The sequence below is a fragment of the Bombus pyrosoma genome, linkage group LG14 (genome assembly GCF_014825855.1).
Source record: "Bombus pyrosoma isolate SC7728 linkage group LG14, ASM1482585v1, whole genome shotgun sequence".
Taxonomy (NCBI): domain Eukaryota; kingdom Metazoa; phylum Arthropoda; class Insecta; order Hymenoptera; family Apidae; genus Bombus; species Bombus pyrosoma.
In genome coordinates this window covers 2,640,820-2,659,366 of record NC_057783.1, presented here as the reverse complement: position 1 = coordinate 2,659,366, position 18,547 = coordinate 2,640,820, and the positions used below count along the sequence as shown (strand labels likewise).

At 39.9% G+C, this 18,547-nt stretch overlaps 2 protein-coding genes across 9 annotated transcripts in view; both read left to right on the top strand.

Moving 5' to 3' along the window:
* Positions 1-6,651, top strand: part of LOC122575219 (tubulin polyglutamylase TTLL4-like) — a 234,530-nt gene extending 227,879 nt beyond the window's left edge. For all 8 annotated transcript variants that reach the window (XM_043743885.1, XM_043743890.1, XM_043743891.1 and 5 more), the window contains 2 exons: positions 2,717-2,775; positions 3,988-6,651. In XM_043743885.1, the coding sequence (XP_043599820.1) occupies positions 4,007-5,689 (1,683 nt within the window). In that variant the 5' untranslated portion in view covers positions 2,717-2,775; positions 3,988-4,006 and the 3' untranslated portion in view covers positions 5,690-6,651. The remainder of the gene's footprint in view (positions 1-2,716; positions 2,776-3,987) is intronic.
* Positions 6,652-6,785: 134 nt separating this feature from the next.
* Positions 6,786-9,706, top strand: LOC122575218 (tubulin polyglutamylase TTLL4-like). The gene has a single exon (XM_043743883.1). It carries the CDS (start codon positions 7,147-7,149, stop codon positions 8,839-8,841), a length of 1,695 nt encoding a protein of 564 aa, XP_043599818.1. The 5' UTR covers positions 6,786-7,146; the 3' UTR covers positions 8,842-9,706.
* Positions 9,707-18,547: the final 8,841 nt, after the last annotated feature.

Genomic DNA, 18,547 nt, shown 5'->3' with positions numbered 1-18,547 from the left:
AAAGTTCATCCACAGATCGTCTTATAGTGTAGGTGAAATACTTAAAGTTCATCAACAGATCATCATATCGTGCCAGTGAAACACTTAAAGTTCATCAACAGATCATCATATCGTGCGGGTGAAACACTTAAAGTTCATCAACAGATCATCATATCGTGCAGGTGATATACTTAAAGTTCATCAACAGATCGTCGTAGCGTGCGGGTGAAATACACTCGATACATTAAACCCTCTCCACCTTGAGCGTTAAGTCATTCGAGTCATTCGACCGGTTGCTTTTTAGTTGATAGTTCGCAACACAAGTAATGGTGCTTACTTTCTTGCAATATTACGAGATACCATTAGTCTTTGAAACAATAGCGAAAGAATGATAAAATATCTTTGCTTCGAGTCCAGCGAGAGAAGACATTTTCGAATAAACTTATGGTGGAGTCGTTTGAGCCAGCGAGGAAATATCGCATGAAAACTAATAAAATAAACAACAAAATATGTAGGTTCGAGAAGTAAAGTACGCTGTCGAATTATGCTAATTACAGTTGAGATTATTAACATTAATCTGGTTACTTTTGAGAGAATAGTGATAGAAGTAGAGAAGTATGATCGTGAAGCTTTCAATGTGTTTCGTCGGGAAAATCTTTCCGGAATCAATTCCTCGGTCGAGGCTGTCATTCGCTACGTCTATACAATTAGTTGGACCGCTCCTCCAGATCCTAAGGAACTGTCATAAAACGAGACCTTTTGATTTGCCGTTAAGGTCGTTGAGTGGCACGAAACATCCTCGAGTTAAGACGTTCCTTATGGTTATTGCTCCATCAGGTAAAATTTGGAAGGTAAAAACGTGGGTTTTCCATCAATTATTCGTCTACTTCATTCGTATCTACGCACCAGCGTAACTAGCTTCTTTATAAAGCTGTTGGAAATATATTTTGTTATAGCTGTACTTAAATAATAAAATGTAGAGGTAGTTATTTATAATTTAATCCGACTAGGTTTGCCTTGAGATTTATGACAATAGGCTTAGGCTCGAAGTGACCCATCTGGTCGCATAACGTAGCCACGTTTGCAGAACGGACGTCTTTACCTAACAAAGGTATGGAGTAGTTGTATAGCTCTGCTTAAAACTGTTGTTGACCCGAGGGGTACAGACAGGTATAGAGAAGAGTAAATAAGTGCAGCTCTACTTGGACTGAGACCAGTAAGTTGAGTTCTACTTGAATTGTAAGTTTAGTTACACTTGAATCGTGCACAAGTAAGTTCAGTTCGACTTAGACTTTGGAACAAATCGCATTTGCTATCCCGTTAACCGTGTATTCGTTATTGAACCTAAGATCATTGTCATTAGCATCTCAAAGTATCTAATGGTTACTTGTCAAATTCTAATAATCATTAAATATCATCTATACTGTATAATAACAATAGTTAATCCAAATGAAGATTCGTTACACGCCCCTAATTCCAACGATAACTCGACATGTATAATATCTCGAACCGTTAATCAAGTGTTATACTAATTAAACCACCTCTATTATCCTAATCGAAATAGGGGATCGATCTGTTCGTGACGTCGATTGTCTAATCGTAACGGGATTTTACGACTTCCGTTGACGCGCTTCCTCGCGATCGCGTCTCCCCGCGACTGGTCGAATAAACATAATGCGTATTATGTGTTTCACTTTTCATCGCGCCTTTTAATAACAAACGGCAAAAAGATATAGACCGCTTAAAAATTCCCTCGTAACCGAATTTGGCAAATTACAGAGCAAACTACTTAGGTCGACTCGAATGTTCCACTGGCTCAAATAACCCCACTTTGCCCTAATGTGCCTCGTTTTCCCTTCTCGTTTCCCTGCCCTGATTTTTCTTTCTTCTTTTTCCATCTTGCTCTTATTATGGGCTCGGTTTCCGATCGATCGATAACGAGAGCCGAACGCTGAGTGCAGAGGGAGCATGTCCCGATCGTATCATGGCTGCATTAAGCCTCAAGAGTTGTTTTAATTGACCGGTTCGCGCGTCGTTCGTCTTCGATGCGGAACTCGAAATCGATCGATTTCACTCGCAGATAATTCGATTATAAACCAGTTGGTGGTTGACGATTTTTCTGCAATTTTTCTCGATATGGTGTAACGCTCGCCGAAAGAGAAAATGTAGCGATTGATTGAGTTGTTGCAACGTCTTATCCTCGCATCTTGCCAACACTTTCATGTCTGATAATTCATTGTATATTGAAAATTATGACGGAATATTTGCACACCTATGTCTTCGATCAAAATTATCCTTGTCTCTTCGAAGGCTTATACAGAGCACCGTACGTTTAATTGAAAATCGACAATTTTGTCAACATTTTGTTTGCCACGTTATCTAGTGAATTAATCGTTCAAACTTCTGAGAAAAATTCAAGTCCATTTTGAAGACTGTGTCGATGCTCTTGTCCATATACAGAACATAGTTTCGTAATGGTCGCACACATGTACGACATCGAGCATTACTTTATCATGTCGTGTGCGGTGCTCTCTGGTCGATAATGTTCACGTGCCTGTAGCAACGACACGCGAGAACAAGTTACCTGCATCAACGAGCCTCGAAAATAACCACTCGAAAGTAATGAAATACCGTCATATATCACTTCACCCTTATTATCCCTTATTATCGACGTTCGATAACACCGAATGTATTTTATCGCTCGAACGATAACTAGAAACGTTGATGTTTGTTTCAGGTAGCCGTTCAAGTCCGTCCGCAGAATGCTGACAGCTGCCGTTTACATAATTTAAATAGGTAAGTGGGCACGTTGTGGGAAAATTGGTTAAACGGATTGATAACGCGTACGTGAAAGTTTCAACGATATTTAAAAAGTTATAAGCGATTGCGACGTGAGATTCACGCGAATGATAAACTTTCTCGTCTGGATATAGCTCATTAAGCGATAGCGTATAAACGCGGCCGACGCATCGATAACCGTTTTTACGAGCTGCCATCCTTTAAGGAGAATCATAACGATGTCCCTTCAATGTGCATGAAAGCCGATCATTTATTAAACCGCTGGTTTGCATTCGACTTTGTATCGTATGTTCTATCGTGTGAAAATCGAGCACGATTTTTCGAACACCGACGAGCGAACACGAGCCGTGTCGTTCCGCGAAAGTTATTACGTCGCCGTGTCGTTTGCCACGGTATTATGATGAATTCCGTCCTCATTATCTGTCTCATTAAGACTGTACCGTGCCTGCCGTTTGCTTGCCTTAAATAAAGTTCTTTCACCTTTATTTTTTCTTCTCTTAATTTTTTATTATTTGCGAGAAAGTCTGGGCCGATCGAGAATCGAGAAAGGAGCTTTTTAAATGTAATATCGCGTGCGTACGAAACATTTTCAAATTTCATTAGTACCGCGAAGCAGGATTAACATTGTCCGAGTCTGAAACCAATCGGAAACTGTATCTAGAAATGACAAAATATTTATCGCAAATATACGTGTGTTTAGTAAGAAATTAGTATTAATCATCCTAAACGTATAATAAGCATTGTTAAGTTTGTTAATATAATGGATAATCGATCGTTTAAATATTTTATGATCTACATGAAATATATACGCATCTGCAATTTCTATATATTTTGAAATCACGACAGGTTGAGTCTCGTAGCATCGCTAACATAATTTCAAAATGTTTCTTATGATACACGTAAATTCAGGAAAGATATCCACAAAAGTTGGAACGCATTCGTGAATCTATATTTAATATAAGATATTCGTTCGTGAAACTTGTAATTAAAAACCTAATCGGAAGTTGTCGATCTTCGCGGTGACGTATGGTCGATATATCTCGAGCCACCATAAACGGTCGACGTTTAATAGGTTGGATATACCGCGAAAATGACACGAGACGACAAAAGTGAGGGAATGATCGTTAATCCGATTCATCTTTGCGCGAACTATTCGCGTAATGTCAATCGCGTACCGATCGAACTAAAACCAAACATGTTTCACCATAGATGTTACAGATTGTCCAGGATGGACGTAATCGCTTACAATCACCATCACGAGATCGCGAGCGTCGAATACAGTATCGATGACGGTGACGCCGAGAGTCAGAACGAGGACGAAGACGAGGAAATTCCTTCGTACATCGACATCGGCCAGCTGGTTCTACCTGTAGACCAGTTGTTCATGAACAATGGCGACAAGACTGGCAAGACACCACTCAGGAAAAGCTTATTCTCCAATGTGGCGCCGTACATCGTGTTCCAGTCTTTCGACAGCATGGGACCAATAATGCCCTACGAAGTAACCAAATACCTGAAGTGGCATCTCAGCACGATCACACCACTAATCGTACGTCATACCTTGACCAACTCAGGTTTTCATCTGATGAAAATATGCCAGGAGTGGTGTGGAACTTGGGGCAAGCACATGAAGTCGTCGTGCTTCAAGGCACTGAAGGAGTCGCAGAAGATCAACCACTTCCCAGGCACCTTCCAGATCGGCCGAAAGGATTGCCTGTGGTTAAATCTGAACAGGATGATGCTGAAACACGAGGCGAAAGAGTTCGATTTCGTTCCAAGAACCTACGTGTTGCCGCGCGATCTCAGCTGTTTTCGCCAAGTGTGGAAGAAACTGGGCAACAAGGAGAAATGGATCGTGAAACCGCCGGCGTCCGCCAGAGGCACCGGAATAAAAGTGGTGCACCGCTGGTCGCAGATACCGAGGAAGCGCGCGGTAATCGTGCAACACTACTTATCCAGACCAAAGCTCATCAGCGGGATGAAGTTCGATCTGCGTCTCTACGTTCTGGTCACGAGCTTCAACCCATTGAAGATCTACATCTATCCGGACGGGTTGGTCCGGTTCGCCTCCGTCAAATACAACGACGACATAAACTACCTCAACGACCGCTTCATGCATCTGACCAATTACAGTATCAACAAATCCAACTCCACGTACACTGACAAGTGGGCACTTAAGGCGCTTTGGTCTTATCTGGAGCAGGAACACGTAAACGTTTCCATGTTATGGGCCAGTATGAAGGACATCGTCGTGAAGACGATGATAGCTGGTGAATCGAATATCACCCCTCTGACGAGGCTTAACACATCGTCTCGGTACTGTTGCTACGAGCTATTTGGATTTGATATTCTTTTGGACGAGAACTTGAAGCCTTGGTTGCTAGAAGTGAACATCTCGCCCTCGTTGAAGTCTTCCTCGGGACTAGACAGCGCTATAAAAGGACCATTGATCCAGAATGTGTTCAACATAGTTGGCTATCAATTACCAAACTCTTTACCGGCCAAAGAGGCCAAGAAACTAGCAGAGAGATATCAGTTAGACGTAGTGTGCCAAGATTACAGGCTATATAAAACCACGTTGAGTTACGATGAACGCCTTAAACAGTCTGCTTATTCGAATCTGAGGAATCGCGAGGAATATTTGGAACCTATAATCAAAACTTTGACTCCGGACGATGTTAGGCAGCTGATCGTGTACGAGGACGAGCTAACGCAGTTGAATACGTTTGAAAAAATTTTTCCAACGGCTACTAGCTACAAGTACCTGCAGTACTTTGACGTTCCAAGGTACTATAACCTGCTGTTCGATGCGTGGGAGACGAAATACGCGGAAAACAGGTCGGAAGGGATAATGAGATTACAGAAACTCTGCCAACAGAAATATCATTTGGAACAGACAACTGTCTGTTAGGTGACTATGTTTACTCCGGGGGCCTGAACTGACGCTGTTCTCATCGCGATCGCGTTGACGAAACCGTCGCGGTGAACCAGAAAAGCAAAAAGGGGAGGAGAAGAAAATGGAAAAATACCGGAGCCCTTTCTCTTTCTTTTTTATATATACATATATATCTATATACATGTATACTACATCGCCATCTTGTTGTACGCGAATGACCGATCTAGGGACGATATGTTACGAAATGTTCACGTCATGTGCCTATTTCACGGTTGTGCAATTTTTTTTTTTTTTTTTTTTTTGATGTACGACATTGTTTGGCTTAATAAATCATTTTACAACGATGAAAATGTTTCAGCGAACTGTTTGGTTATTTCTCTCCAGGATCTCCAGGATAGATGTCTGGATTTATGTCGATGTAATTAGAAAAATATACAAATTTGTAAAATTCTTGTTTAACGTACTTTTGTGATACTTTTTATTTGCAGATTCACATACAGAAGTGTATTGATAATTCGTTAATACGATGTTTATTGACACGTTCGATTCTTATTGGATCTCTTCGTGAAATAATGAAATTTATGAGTAAACTGCGTTAACGCGTCAACGCTGTACAGTAACGATGGGCAGTTTTCGAAAATTATGTTGATAAAAATATGTCGTAACATGTTCAGTTTTTATTAAACCAGTTTGCGAAACAAAAGTGACAGATAGGTTGGAATATTTAATTTTCAATTCGATAAAAAGATGGCTATTATCGTTGAGTTATGTTATTTGAAAACTATACTGACAGATGTCATTGTTCATTTAGGTGAACCTGTCATCAGTGTTACAGTGGAACAAAACGTGTCAATAAACAAAATTGTAATAGTTAAACGCAAGAAGCTTATTAGAATTTGTTGTCCAAATTCTCTATTTTTGTGAACTATATGTATGAAGTACATGGGTATGAAATAAACGAATTAAATTGTCAATTATTTCCAGTTGTCGTCGTTCTTTCGCATCATTGTAATTCTTTTTTTAATTCCTCCATAGTAAAATAAAAAAAAATGGAGACTGATATCGATACAGCATGCCCTAATTCTCTAGATCGCTCCCTTAACTATACTTTCATCGTATATTTCATTAAAAAAATATATATATATATAAATAAATAAATGAAGCGAAAAAACATACTAAAATCGAAAATTAACGCGAATAAATTTCGCCCATCTCGCGCCATTCAACGCCATTTCAAGCCACCAGCTATCGATCTCACGAACGATGTCCCAACTTCAAAACGATAATCCAAAAAGATAAATCCACAAACTTCACTCGTTTCACACATCACTAACCTCTAACTTTCTCACTTTCGGTCAAACACTTTAAATTCCCAGTGATACCAATCTGGCTTCCAACTTAACTCGATCCTAACGGGACCACCACGATCAGAAACAGAAAAATCGCGAGGCGATCGAGGCGAGAAAGAAATAATGAGAATTCGATCGCAGCGAGACTCCAGTACGAGTACCTGTTCCGGTAAATTATCATCCACTTACAATCTCGAGGACGACGAAATATATTCTTACGTGGACATCACCGAACGCCTGATGATGGCCAGACCGTTTCGTCGAACAATCGTCGATCCAGTCGGTTCTGGCGACAAAAACTTGTTGCTATCGATGCGTTGGAGCTTGTTCGCCCATGTGCCGCCATTCATTATCTTTCATTCGAACGAGACCGGCAAACTGCCTGATCAGATCACCAGACACCTGCTTTGGTGGAAGACAAAGAGAAACACGCCGAAAATCCTGGCCACCGTGGTTCGTAACTCTGGCTTCAAGACGACCAACAGGTCTACGGACAACTGGTGCGGCACTTGGTGCAGCACTTCCGCTTACACGAAACTAAGACGCACGAAGAACTTCTCCAAAGTGAATCATTTTCCCAGCTGCGACGAGTTAGGCGACAAGATACTACTCTGGAGAAACTTTCGTAGGATGAGGAAGAAGTTTGGCGCCAACAATTTTTACTACATGCCAATGACCTTTGTTCTACCTAGCGAGAGAGCTAATTTAAGGAAGCTGATGGAGAAGAATGGCGGAGTTTGGATCGTGAAGCCTCCGGATTCTTGCGCAGGCAGCGGAATAAAAATAGTTTCCAATTTCTACGAGATTCCTACTTATCGATCTTACGTGGTCCAAAGATACATCTCCTCGCCCAGACTGATCGATGGCATTAAATTTGATATGAGATTGTACGTACTGCTGACCAGCATCGATCCCCTTAGGATCTACGTTTATAACGAAGGTTTGGTTAGACTAGCTACCATCAAGTATGTTAATCACGTGGACACGCTGTCGGATAGGTTCATGCACCTAACGAACACCAGCGTGAACAAGGTTAATCCGAATTTCAAACCTAACGACGATCCAAACAAGTGTAAAGGTAACATGTGGTCGTTGAACTGTCTATGGAAATATCTAGCGGCGATGGACGACGTGGACATTCTTCAAATTTGGACCAAGATCAAGGACATCGCTATTAAGACCGTAATCTCTGCGGAACCATCTTTACACAGAGCCTGGAAGAGAACTTCGATGACGGCTTATAATTTCTATCAGCTTTTCGGTTTCGACGTTTTATTGGATAAGCAGTATCGACCTTGGCTGCTCGAAGTCAACGATTTCCCTTCCATGGAACCGGATACACCGTTGTGTAAGTTGGTCAAAGGACAATTAGCCGAGGATTACTTGAATCTAGTCGGTTTTCACGTGCCTGACCTGTTGAACTGCAAGGAACTGAGGCTTCTTAGGCTGATTTACAGGAAGAACGCCATTTGTTACAATCGACAGTTGTACTCGAATATGCTGACACGACAGGTTAGAAAGAAGCAGTATAATTTTATAAACAAGGCTACTAGGAAATATTATTTGAAATCGATCTTGAAACATCTTACGCCGGATGACGTCAGAGTTTTGATAAGGCACGAGGACGAGATCGTGCAGACTGGTGGTTTCGAGAGAATCTTTCCTACGTGTGAGACGTACAAATACTTTCCTTTCTTCGAAGCAGTTAGATATTATAATTTGCTATTGGATGCCTGGGAGAACGAGTATACGCATAATCGATTTAGAGGCATCGAGAGACTGAGGAAACTTTGTAGGAAAAAATATCATTTGTCTTGAAGGCACTGTCTCGTGATTGTTTCGTAAGCGAAATGGCAGCGTTATTTTGAAATCTTGTTCGAGGAAAAGCGTTGCACTTGGTGGTTTTTCGAGTAACTCGAAGCCAGTTCATTTTGCTCGTGGATTAAAATTACCAAGTATTTCCAGAATCAGATTTAAATAATTTATTACCAAGCGCAATTTGTGCAAGTGAAATAAATTAATCGATGATCGAACAACACATTGGCGATGAATGAATAATTCGAACGTAGTTGATATTGTAACAAGAAGGGAAACGACATTGTAGTGTTTTGCAACCATAAACATAATTGAACGCTTTATGGGCCTTATATGAATTTTACGTTATTTCGCAAATAATTTACAAAGTGGAACATTGGCACGCAACAATTTTTTCGACATTTTAAGAAATTTACACAAGTTGTAACTTATCGTGCTTAGAAACAAAAGATATATACAAATAATTAAAAAGCTGTCAAGAAATTAGTTTATTTGCTTCTCAGTTTGATCGACAGAAAATCATTTACAAATTTGTGCTATTTTTTTTTTAATCGAAAGTATTTTAACAATAAAATTTGATAACGAGAAACGTATCGCTACACAAATGTTAATATTCCGGAATATAATATAAAGTGTGCAGTATTTCCTTGACTCGGTGTAATCGACTGAAGAATTGTAAAATATTAAAGTTTATTATACACATAAATGATTAGTTGTTTCAATGAAACGACACGCTAAATATATATAATTTTATGTAAATATATAATCGACAAGTGATTCACTTTCTAGCGATACTGTATAATATTATTAATTTAGTGTGTACTTTGAAACTATGACGAAGAATAATAATTGTGCTTTGTAAGATGAATTAATTTTCTTTTTTGAGCAAACGGTAGTCAATATTTCCTTAAATTACACCGACAATAAAAATCAAAAAATACACCGCGTAACAGTAAAAGGTAAAAATATATATAGAGAGTAGAAAAAAAAGAGATTCATAACAAATTAAAGATATAGTAGAGCGTGAAGAAACTTTCATCGATAAAAAAAAAAAACGATCTTAAAAAGCTATAAAAATAATCCACTGTAAACTAATTGCTCGTTCTGGAGAAATTAAGGTATCAACGTTGGCGAAAGATTGGCAGCAAAGATACGGGGTAGGTGGCTATAGTCGTTGGCGGGTAATTGGAACGGAGCAGACCTTCGAAGAGTTAAATAGTTTCACGGCTGTAACAGCGTCGGGTTTAATAAATCCGTACTAACAATTTAATGTCTCTATTGTGACCGCGACGGCCGACGATACCGGCAACTGAACTTGATTAGGTTAATACGAAAGGGGACCAGATTTCTTCGCTTCCGCCCTTTAAATTCAATTACCAGCCTGTGCTTCGTCAGTTAAAACATCGTATATCAGTTTTGTCCGGAGGAAGTACGATCCACGATCGACCGACGAAATCAATTATCTCTAAAAGTCATTGTATACAGTCCTTGGTACAGCTTTCATTTATTTATACTTCGACGTTGATTATAGAGATCATTCGCCGATCACGTTTACGTTGCTTTCTTGTAGATGAAATCGACATACTCGCTTTTTCTTCTCAGAAGATCTTCGCATCTTCGCATTTACAGCTCTCTGTAATATTCTTAATAATATTCCTTCTCAAGCGGGACATATGAGTCCGATCAGCAGGAATCCAGTTTATCAGACGTCGATTAAAATTTCGTTCCAATTGATGGACTTCTCTGTCTACAGCGACTACGAAAACTCAAAGGAAACCTGTCTTCATCGAGTTCTATACATTTCGTCTTCAGAGTATCAAATTTTTGTAGCCACACGAAGATACCGTTAAATTATACGAAATGTAATACGCTCGAATCTAATTTAATTAATCGATATGTAAATGCCTATAATAGACACGATGATACGCCAATATATTTTATAGCCATTCTAGTGCAAAGAATTCAGAAAATAGGTCAATAGCTGAATCTACTTGTGAAACATTCGCATCCATCGCTACTTATTTGTTACATTACAGGCTTCACAGCCTGTGCACAGGACAATGTACAATACATATGTACATGGTGTATTTTGATATGGGAGAACGAATTTCGTTTACGAAGGAAAAGAAAAGAGAACGGGCGTAGAGCGTGGCCTGTCAAATACGGCCAGCCAGTACACAGTCGTTTGAAGACAATGGGCTTCGCACAGTGCCACGACAGTCAATGAATTGATATCGTTATTGTAACAACATAATAGACATATTTTCTTATTGAGATTGCACTGTATGTGTAACGTGCGCGCCGCGTCGGTTCGCCTTTATGAATGCATTCATTCATGCGAGCCGTACGTATGTATTACGCAACTACTACAAACATCGCGTGTAAGGCTAAGGACCCCATCTTCGCTTCGATTCGAGATCGCTGAAAATTTGATCTATCTTTTTATAATTACACGATGATTTCATGACCGAGAATGTAGAATCGAATATCTTATTTCTTTTTTTTTTTTTTTTCTTCTATACATAGGAATGTCGAAATTGCAATCAGTGAAAGAAAGAAATTCAACTTTCATTGTCAATTAATTATTTTTGTATGTAGTATAAACTTAAGAGAAATATATAATTATGTTGAGAATTTTGAATCTTAATAGCCGAAATAATGGTACAGGAACACTAAATTTACACTTGGAATTTATATTAGAATAGTTACATATTTATTTGATAAACGATTGCAAAGATATTCATCGATACGCACTTGCACGCGTCTCGTCACTTTCTTCCTTCTCATTCTTTCTTCTTTCGAGATGCCGCGCACACACATACTTCCGCGCACTGATATTCACATACAAGTATCACTACTACACGGCTAACCTAGTCTAGCAAATCAAATTGTATATATCTCGATAAATTATATCCTACTGTTTTGTTTCCATTCCGTTTAAATTATATCTTTGTCTTTTGCTGTATTCGTCGCACATGTTAATCGAAACAGTGCCGACGCGGCGGAGAGTTTTCATTATCGCGATTAAAATCGAACGGACATCACTTTATCATTATGTTTAATCGCTGAAAGACGTTCCGTGGATCCATTAACGATCACGCTTTGTCACTTGTTCAAATTGACCCCACGAAAGGTCTAATGAGAGATAATTTCCTGGAAAAAGCACTGTCCAGAGTAATTCGTTGTGGAAATTACACGTGACTGGACGATAATAGCAAAGCAGAGCACATATTTAGATAATTCAACAGAATGAAACGACCACTCGTTAGCTTTATACAAGCCCTTGTTAGAATATTTACTGCTTACTCATGCTCCAAACTTAATCACACGTGTTACTATCAGCCAGTAGATCTTCGAAATTGATTTTCCACGAAAACCAAGCCTTAAACTTCAAACTGAGATGCAGACTCTTCGAAGGCTAAATGAAACAATTTTATGCTATACCCGTGACCCATTTTTGCACGATGAAAATCACCTTCCACTCGCTTATGCGTACGATGCTTTCATGACCGTATGTATCTTTATCAACGATAATTGCAATGTACTCGATTTTTCACGAATTGATGAAATACTGACAGCGTTGCTCGTCTAGCGACATTAATATGAAAGTATGATCGCAATTAACGATAACTATCATCGATACTCTATGTAGGTTACGTACAGTATTATAAATGGTGACGTATAAATGATACACGAAGAAGAAATATTACCTGTAAAGTTGAATTGTCGTTTTACAGGTAATATTTCTTCTTCGTGTATCATTTACGCACCATACCATTTATGATAGTAATACACACTGCAACCTCGTCGTGTGCATACGGCCCTGTAATTGTACGCAAATCAGCTTTCACGTGTCACTTGCCGCAACTATTTAAGCCCAATACCGTAAATAATACCTCGAGGCTGATTCTGCAAGGTGTACGGCCACTTACGCGCGATGTAACAGCGACAGTCTACTTTCTTTTCTTTTTATTTATTTATTTATTTATTTATTTAGAGCCGCGTCCACCTTCGATGGTTATTTTATTCGCATTGGCGACTGCGTAGTCAATTGCATACAGATGTATTTCATGGACTTATACAACGTTATATCAGACTAGGATCTTGCTGTTTGCTCATAAACATGTACAATATTTGCATTGTGTCGATCTACTTCTCGTCGATCGTAACAGATCTCGAACTTCGTTATCAACATCGGTTAAATTAACGCGATTTCGATTAATTAACAAGTTTATCTGGTTGAAGCGGTCGGGGAAAGTGTCGTACCGTAGTTTCTACGGCAAACGACACACTTTTTTTTTTAACACAGTCGCCTGCACGCGCAGAATATTTATGGTTGCCAAAGAGGGAAGTATAGGATTAATCTTTTTTCTCTCTCGATATGCCAAAGTACTTTTAACGTATGGAGATCACAGGCAGTGATTAAGGAAGATGGTATTATACGGTGATATGAAATTTTGGCAGGGACGTAACGTGGTTAAAATAAGTTATTAACAGGTGCTGCGAAATGACGTTGTAAAAATTTCACGTCACAGTTGGTGATTTAAAGAAAATTTTAAGATAGGAAATCGGGAACTTCTGCAATTAACGTGACGATTAATGCAGTATCGCGTCTTATATCATCTGTATATCATTATTAATTAAAAAAGTATAAGCAACGAGTTTCCTTCGTGTTCAAGAAGATTTTACATTTTGTCATTGGTCGTCATGTTGATGCGTGTTTCAATATATCCTGTAATATTAAGATATTCTTTCATGTTGAAGAATTCGGACTTCGTTGTGTCAGAGATCGCTGTGCTTTAAGTTTGCAGCATCTGTGATATAATGTGATCCAATGTTTTCAAATTTTAGTTTGAAACCTCCAATTCGCACAGTGAACGGCCCTCATATATCTTCGTAATAAAAACTTCGTAATAATTCCATCTCTTTGTTAGAAGGTCGTTGGTTATTACAGAATGGCCAGTTCTGTCTGATCGTAATCGTCTCCTCCTCCTTGCTCGTATCATAATTGAGCACTGGTTGATAGAATTTTTGTGTCATACTATATTTTGAACTTTGATTCTCTCAGTCATCGTGTCTAATTTATCGCATCTTTTATATCTGTGTTATTTTTCCTTCCATTTTAAAATATTCATAGCTATCCCATTTATGATACGACGACTTAAAAACTGTTTGTCGAAATTTCTTGGCATTGCGATAACTTTAAAAGATTAGTCGTTAGCCGGCACAGGGAATACGACAACTACAAGATCGGATCATGTAATTCCAATATATTAAGTAGAATTCTTATTAGAAACGTTCGTCGTAAATTTTTGGAACATCCTTCGCTACAACTGTTGACCATACGGTGCTTAATCGCTACATGGCAATCGTTTAGCTATGGCTTACGTGTATACGTGTTGGAGTCAGCTGTAGATCGGCGTATCTCGATGCATTTCTCAGTGATTTTTCCAATCATCGCGTAGCGTCGGTACCACGATATTTCAGGCAAAGATAGATCGTATAACAAGTATATTGATTTTCAACGAGGTGTGTAACGAGTATATTGATTTCCAACGACTCCCGTGAAATCGATACACAGTCGAAGGTTTGCCACTTTGAATCTATGTATTCTATTATTCATCCATGTCAGAATTTTTTCAGATGCGCAGAATCGAGCGTCGAAGCGATTAATCTCTGAAACTGCAGATTTATCTTGATATCTACAAGAGTACACAATTACATAATTCTACGTGGCACACGTATAAACCTAAGACATTAATTTACCCTGCAAGATTTATTCCATGTCCTACAAGTGATGTCAGATAAAGATATATGTTAGAGAATCACTTGTTCTGCGCGTACAGTTCACCGTACTGGATCTTTCATGTATTCCATATAATATTTTAATGTATTTGATAAGACGGTAAATTAATGAGAAATTTTAATCCGAGATAATATTTATCGATTAGTTCGTATCATTTATCAAGAATCGTACTAAGAGCGTATTAAATTTAAATACACGGTCCATCGATGTATCTGTCGATTTTCATTTAGTTTAATTTAATAGACTACGAAAATTCATACAATTATATATTATTACGAACGTTACCTAAGGATATCAAACTTACATAAACATTCGCTGAATGGCAACTTTAAATTGTCCATAAATTCATGAACACCCGTCGTCCACATTATCAGATATTAATCTTAGAATCAGTCAGGTATGAAGCAATTCTCGAAAAGCCAGGCGATAGCATCTAAAGAAATCCGAAGAGATGACACGATCCAAAGAGAAAGGAGGAAAAAGAAGGGGCGCAGTTCGACGGCTTACGACCTCCAACCGAACAAGATGTACCGCGTGCCTAAGATCTTCTCCTCTACCTGTACAACAAAACGCTGAAACAATTCGCCAAAAGCCACCAACCAGCGCAACTACGACCTCTAAAGAAATACGACGAAATAAAACGATGTGAAGAGGAACGATCAAAGAAAAGAAAAAGAAGGAGCGGAATTCGGCGGCTTGCGGGGGCGTACTGGAGGCCGGGTAACGACTTAATAAACCGTTCGGCCGAGCAATGGGTTGGGTGTAGGCGCGCGGCTCGTCTCTGTCCGCGGAGAGGGGGGGCAGGGGCACGTGTACCGCGTGCGGTTGCGGCTGCAGCCGCAGCCGTAGCCGGGGTCGCGGTCGCGGCGGTGCGGTGGCGAGTCGACTACGAAGTGGAGGGGGCTACGGTGCCGACGGTAGTCAGGTGCGTCGCGTGCCCCCTTCTCCCGGCACGTAGTTAGCTCGTGTTTTGTTTTGAGAAGGCTTAACAGCGTCCGTTCCCACGCTTCCGCACGCCGCCGCCACGGCCGACGATTTCGAATTCGTTGCGCGCCATGGATTTCGCGCTCGAACGTGCCGCCATCCCGCACCATCTAAGCGCATTATATATGTAAGTAAGTACTGTGCTGTTTGAGGTGTCGTGGACCCGGTGATCGCGCCGTCATCCTGGCCGTTTTCACGGCCGGCTCGTTCTTGTAGAAATTGCGTGGATAGGTGGTCGGTCGGAGCAGGTCGCGAGTAGCGATGGGACGAGAAGTTCTATGCGTAGAATCTCATTCGGTTTGAGGGACTCGATCGTCATTGACGAGAAGGCATACTGTATTTTACGAAGTAACGTAAGTAAAGGTAAACAGACGTATTATCCAAGTTAGTTTCGAATTGCTCGTAACGATGCTCCTGTTTCATAGAATCGTCTCCTGTTTCGATATTTGAATGAGCGAAATCTCGCGAACGTAGTGGTTGAACTTTGAAACACGATGCCTTGCGATATGCTTGATCCCATCGCTGAACGCGACGTTTAAATGACAATGTGGTTTGAAACGACGCGTTGAAATAGCTGATGAAGACGTCGAAGAGAGTCATCGTCGTTTCTTGGGTGACTTTGGAGAGGAAGGTAGGATTAGATCGCCAAGGTCATTTTCAGGTAATTGGGATGGTGATTGGTGACTCTGAGTTTCCTGGTGATGGCGTGAGATTGAGTTTCAAGGAAGTTGTACTTGTATGCGAGTATGACGTATTGATTTTCCATATGTATTTTAAATCAGTAATTTGGTTGCAGTTTCGCAACTGTTCTCCTTAAGCAACGCGTCTAAAAAATGATTGTTCGTTGCCTTTTTCTTCTGTCGTATAATAATAGGTTCAATTATTTTCTTGTAAAAATGAGTTGTCATAAATCAAGTTAATATTAAATCTACTGCTTTGAGAAAAGACTGCGTGAGACGAGTACAAGGTGAAACCTAAGCACTAACTTTTGCACTCGTGTGTACACGAGGTTCGCGCGTGCACGCCGCGCTCGTGCGACACGGCACGCTCTCCCTTATAACAGAGCCTACGTTCTTTTACATACAGAGTGGGCCATTGTTTCAGCATTACAATAATCTATCTTCTGACTTTTTGCCTTCTTATTTCCCCTTCTTGTTTTTCTCCTTTGTTCTCCCGTTTCTTGCTTACTTCCCGCCCCTCACACATCCTTCGCGTTACTTTGCACCCCTGCCCTTTTTCATTTCTTTGCACATATTCTCTTTTGTTCTCTCCTCCTTTGAGCGCAAGATTTCTATGTATTTTACCTTTTATCAGAATTACGTCATTTTTTAGACGTTTCATTTATTCCAACATTCTGTTGGATTTTTCTTTCTTCAAATTAAATATTCTTGAAGTTTCGTTGTTAGTGGTTTATATTTTTATTTGGAATTGTCATACGATCTGATAGAGTATGTCCTGCTAAAAGATCATGTAAAGACACTGCAAGAAGTACGAAAGGATTATTGAAAATGTACTATACATCGAACTTTGTTTTCTTACCGACGAGCCAAAATATTAAAAGCCAGGTTCCTTAACAAAATTGTACCGTGATATTCCATCGAAATCTCGCTTCATTTCTGTTCAATATAAATCGCATCGTTCTTCCATTCCTAAAATCAATCAAACCGAAAATATTTTGTCCCCGTTACTTTTTCGTTTTCTAATTATTTTGAAAATTTGACTAGTTTGAGGAGACCGGATTAACAGGTCAAGTAAAGATTCGCATGCTTTTTACATCCTTGGAGAACGTTACTCCTGCGTAATATTATACGCTGTACGCTATACACAGCCGGGAGCCAGGAGTGTTCCAAAGAAACCGGACGTTGGTTCGAATCGCAATGGACTTCCCACATACTTTCACGCGGCGTACTCGCTCATAAACCGTCTCTCGTTTTCTCGGGCGGGACGGTGAATATTGTCACGCACCATATTCCCATGTATGCGGCACAACCTCTCCGGTGAAGAGCGGCGCGTGCATACGGCACGCGTGCTCCCTGGAAATCGACGGTAAACCGGATGCTCCATCAACTCCTATTAAAGCTCTGCAGTTTTATACTCGTTCTCGTGTAATCGTGCGCTGGAAATCCTGGCAGATGCACGAATAGAATTTCCATTGCACGTTATTTCTTTTTCTCTTATTCGCCTAAGTAGAAGGTAAAATGTTTTCATATATTGCGATCGTATACCGAAATACTTTCGTACAGTCACCGTAGGAAGAGTTACTTCACGACAAGAAAGTTGCTGCAGATAGGACTGTACAAGACACATATTAAAATACTATAGCATTTTTTACTATCTTTTCTTTTTTTGTCTATATCTTTGTAGAAGAAGGCTACACGGTCCGACCTAATTTCTAAACTCTGCTCATAAATCACATCAACGGATAAATTAGCATTTCTATTCAAGATATTCAAGCATAAATCTACGTAAGATCACAATTCACGGAAATTTAATTGCTGTAATGTATTGACCATCTGAATACTGGTTTCAAGGTAATAATTCACTCTGGACAAATTCATCCTATAGAATCGATTCACTCTCTCCCCTCCACGTCCACCTTAAGCTACATTATACTGGTACCAGGATTTTTCATTTAATCCGTGCACCTTCTTAAATCACGTTGCGGTTGATGAGAATTTAGTGTTCGAGGCGTTCTCTTGCAACGGAAGAATTCCTCACCCCCAACAACGTGGTAATCGACGAAGGTAATCTTTGTGAATCATCGCGTAGAATCTCGACGCTTATGCCTGTGTACGTACGTACACACGTGGAAGCAGCGTGTTGAAAATAGTGGCGGGTCGGCGCCAGGGGGTTCATGATGAGGTTTACATCTATTTCGAGGGATAAAGAAGGAAGGAGGATGCACGCACCCCACGCTAG

Bases quoted from the DNA above. Each gene is read 5' to 3' on its own strand.
- LOC122575218 (XM_043743883.1), top strand. From the start codon at position 7,147: ATGAGAATTCGATCGCAGCGAGACTCCAGTACGAGTACCTGTTCCGGT.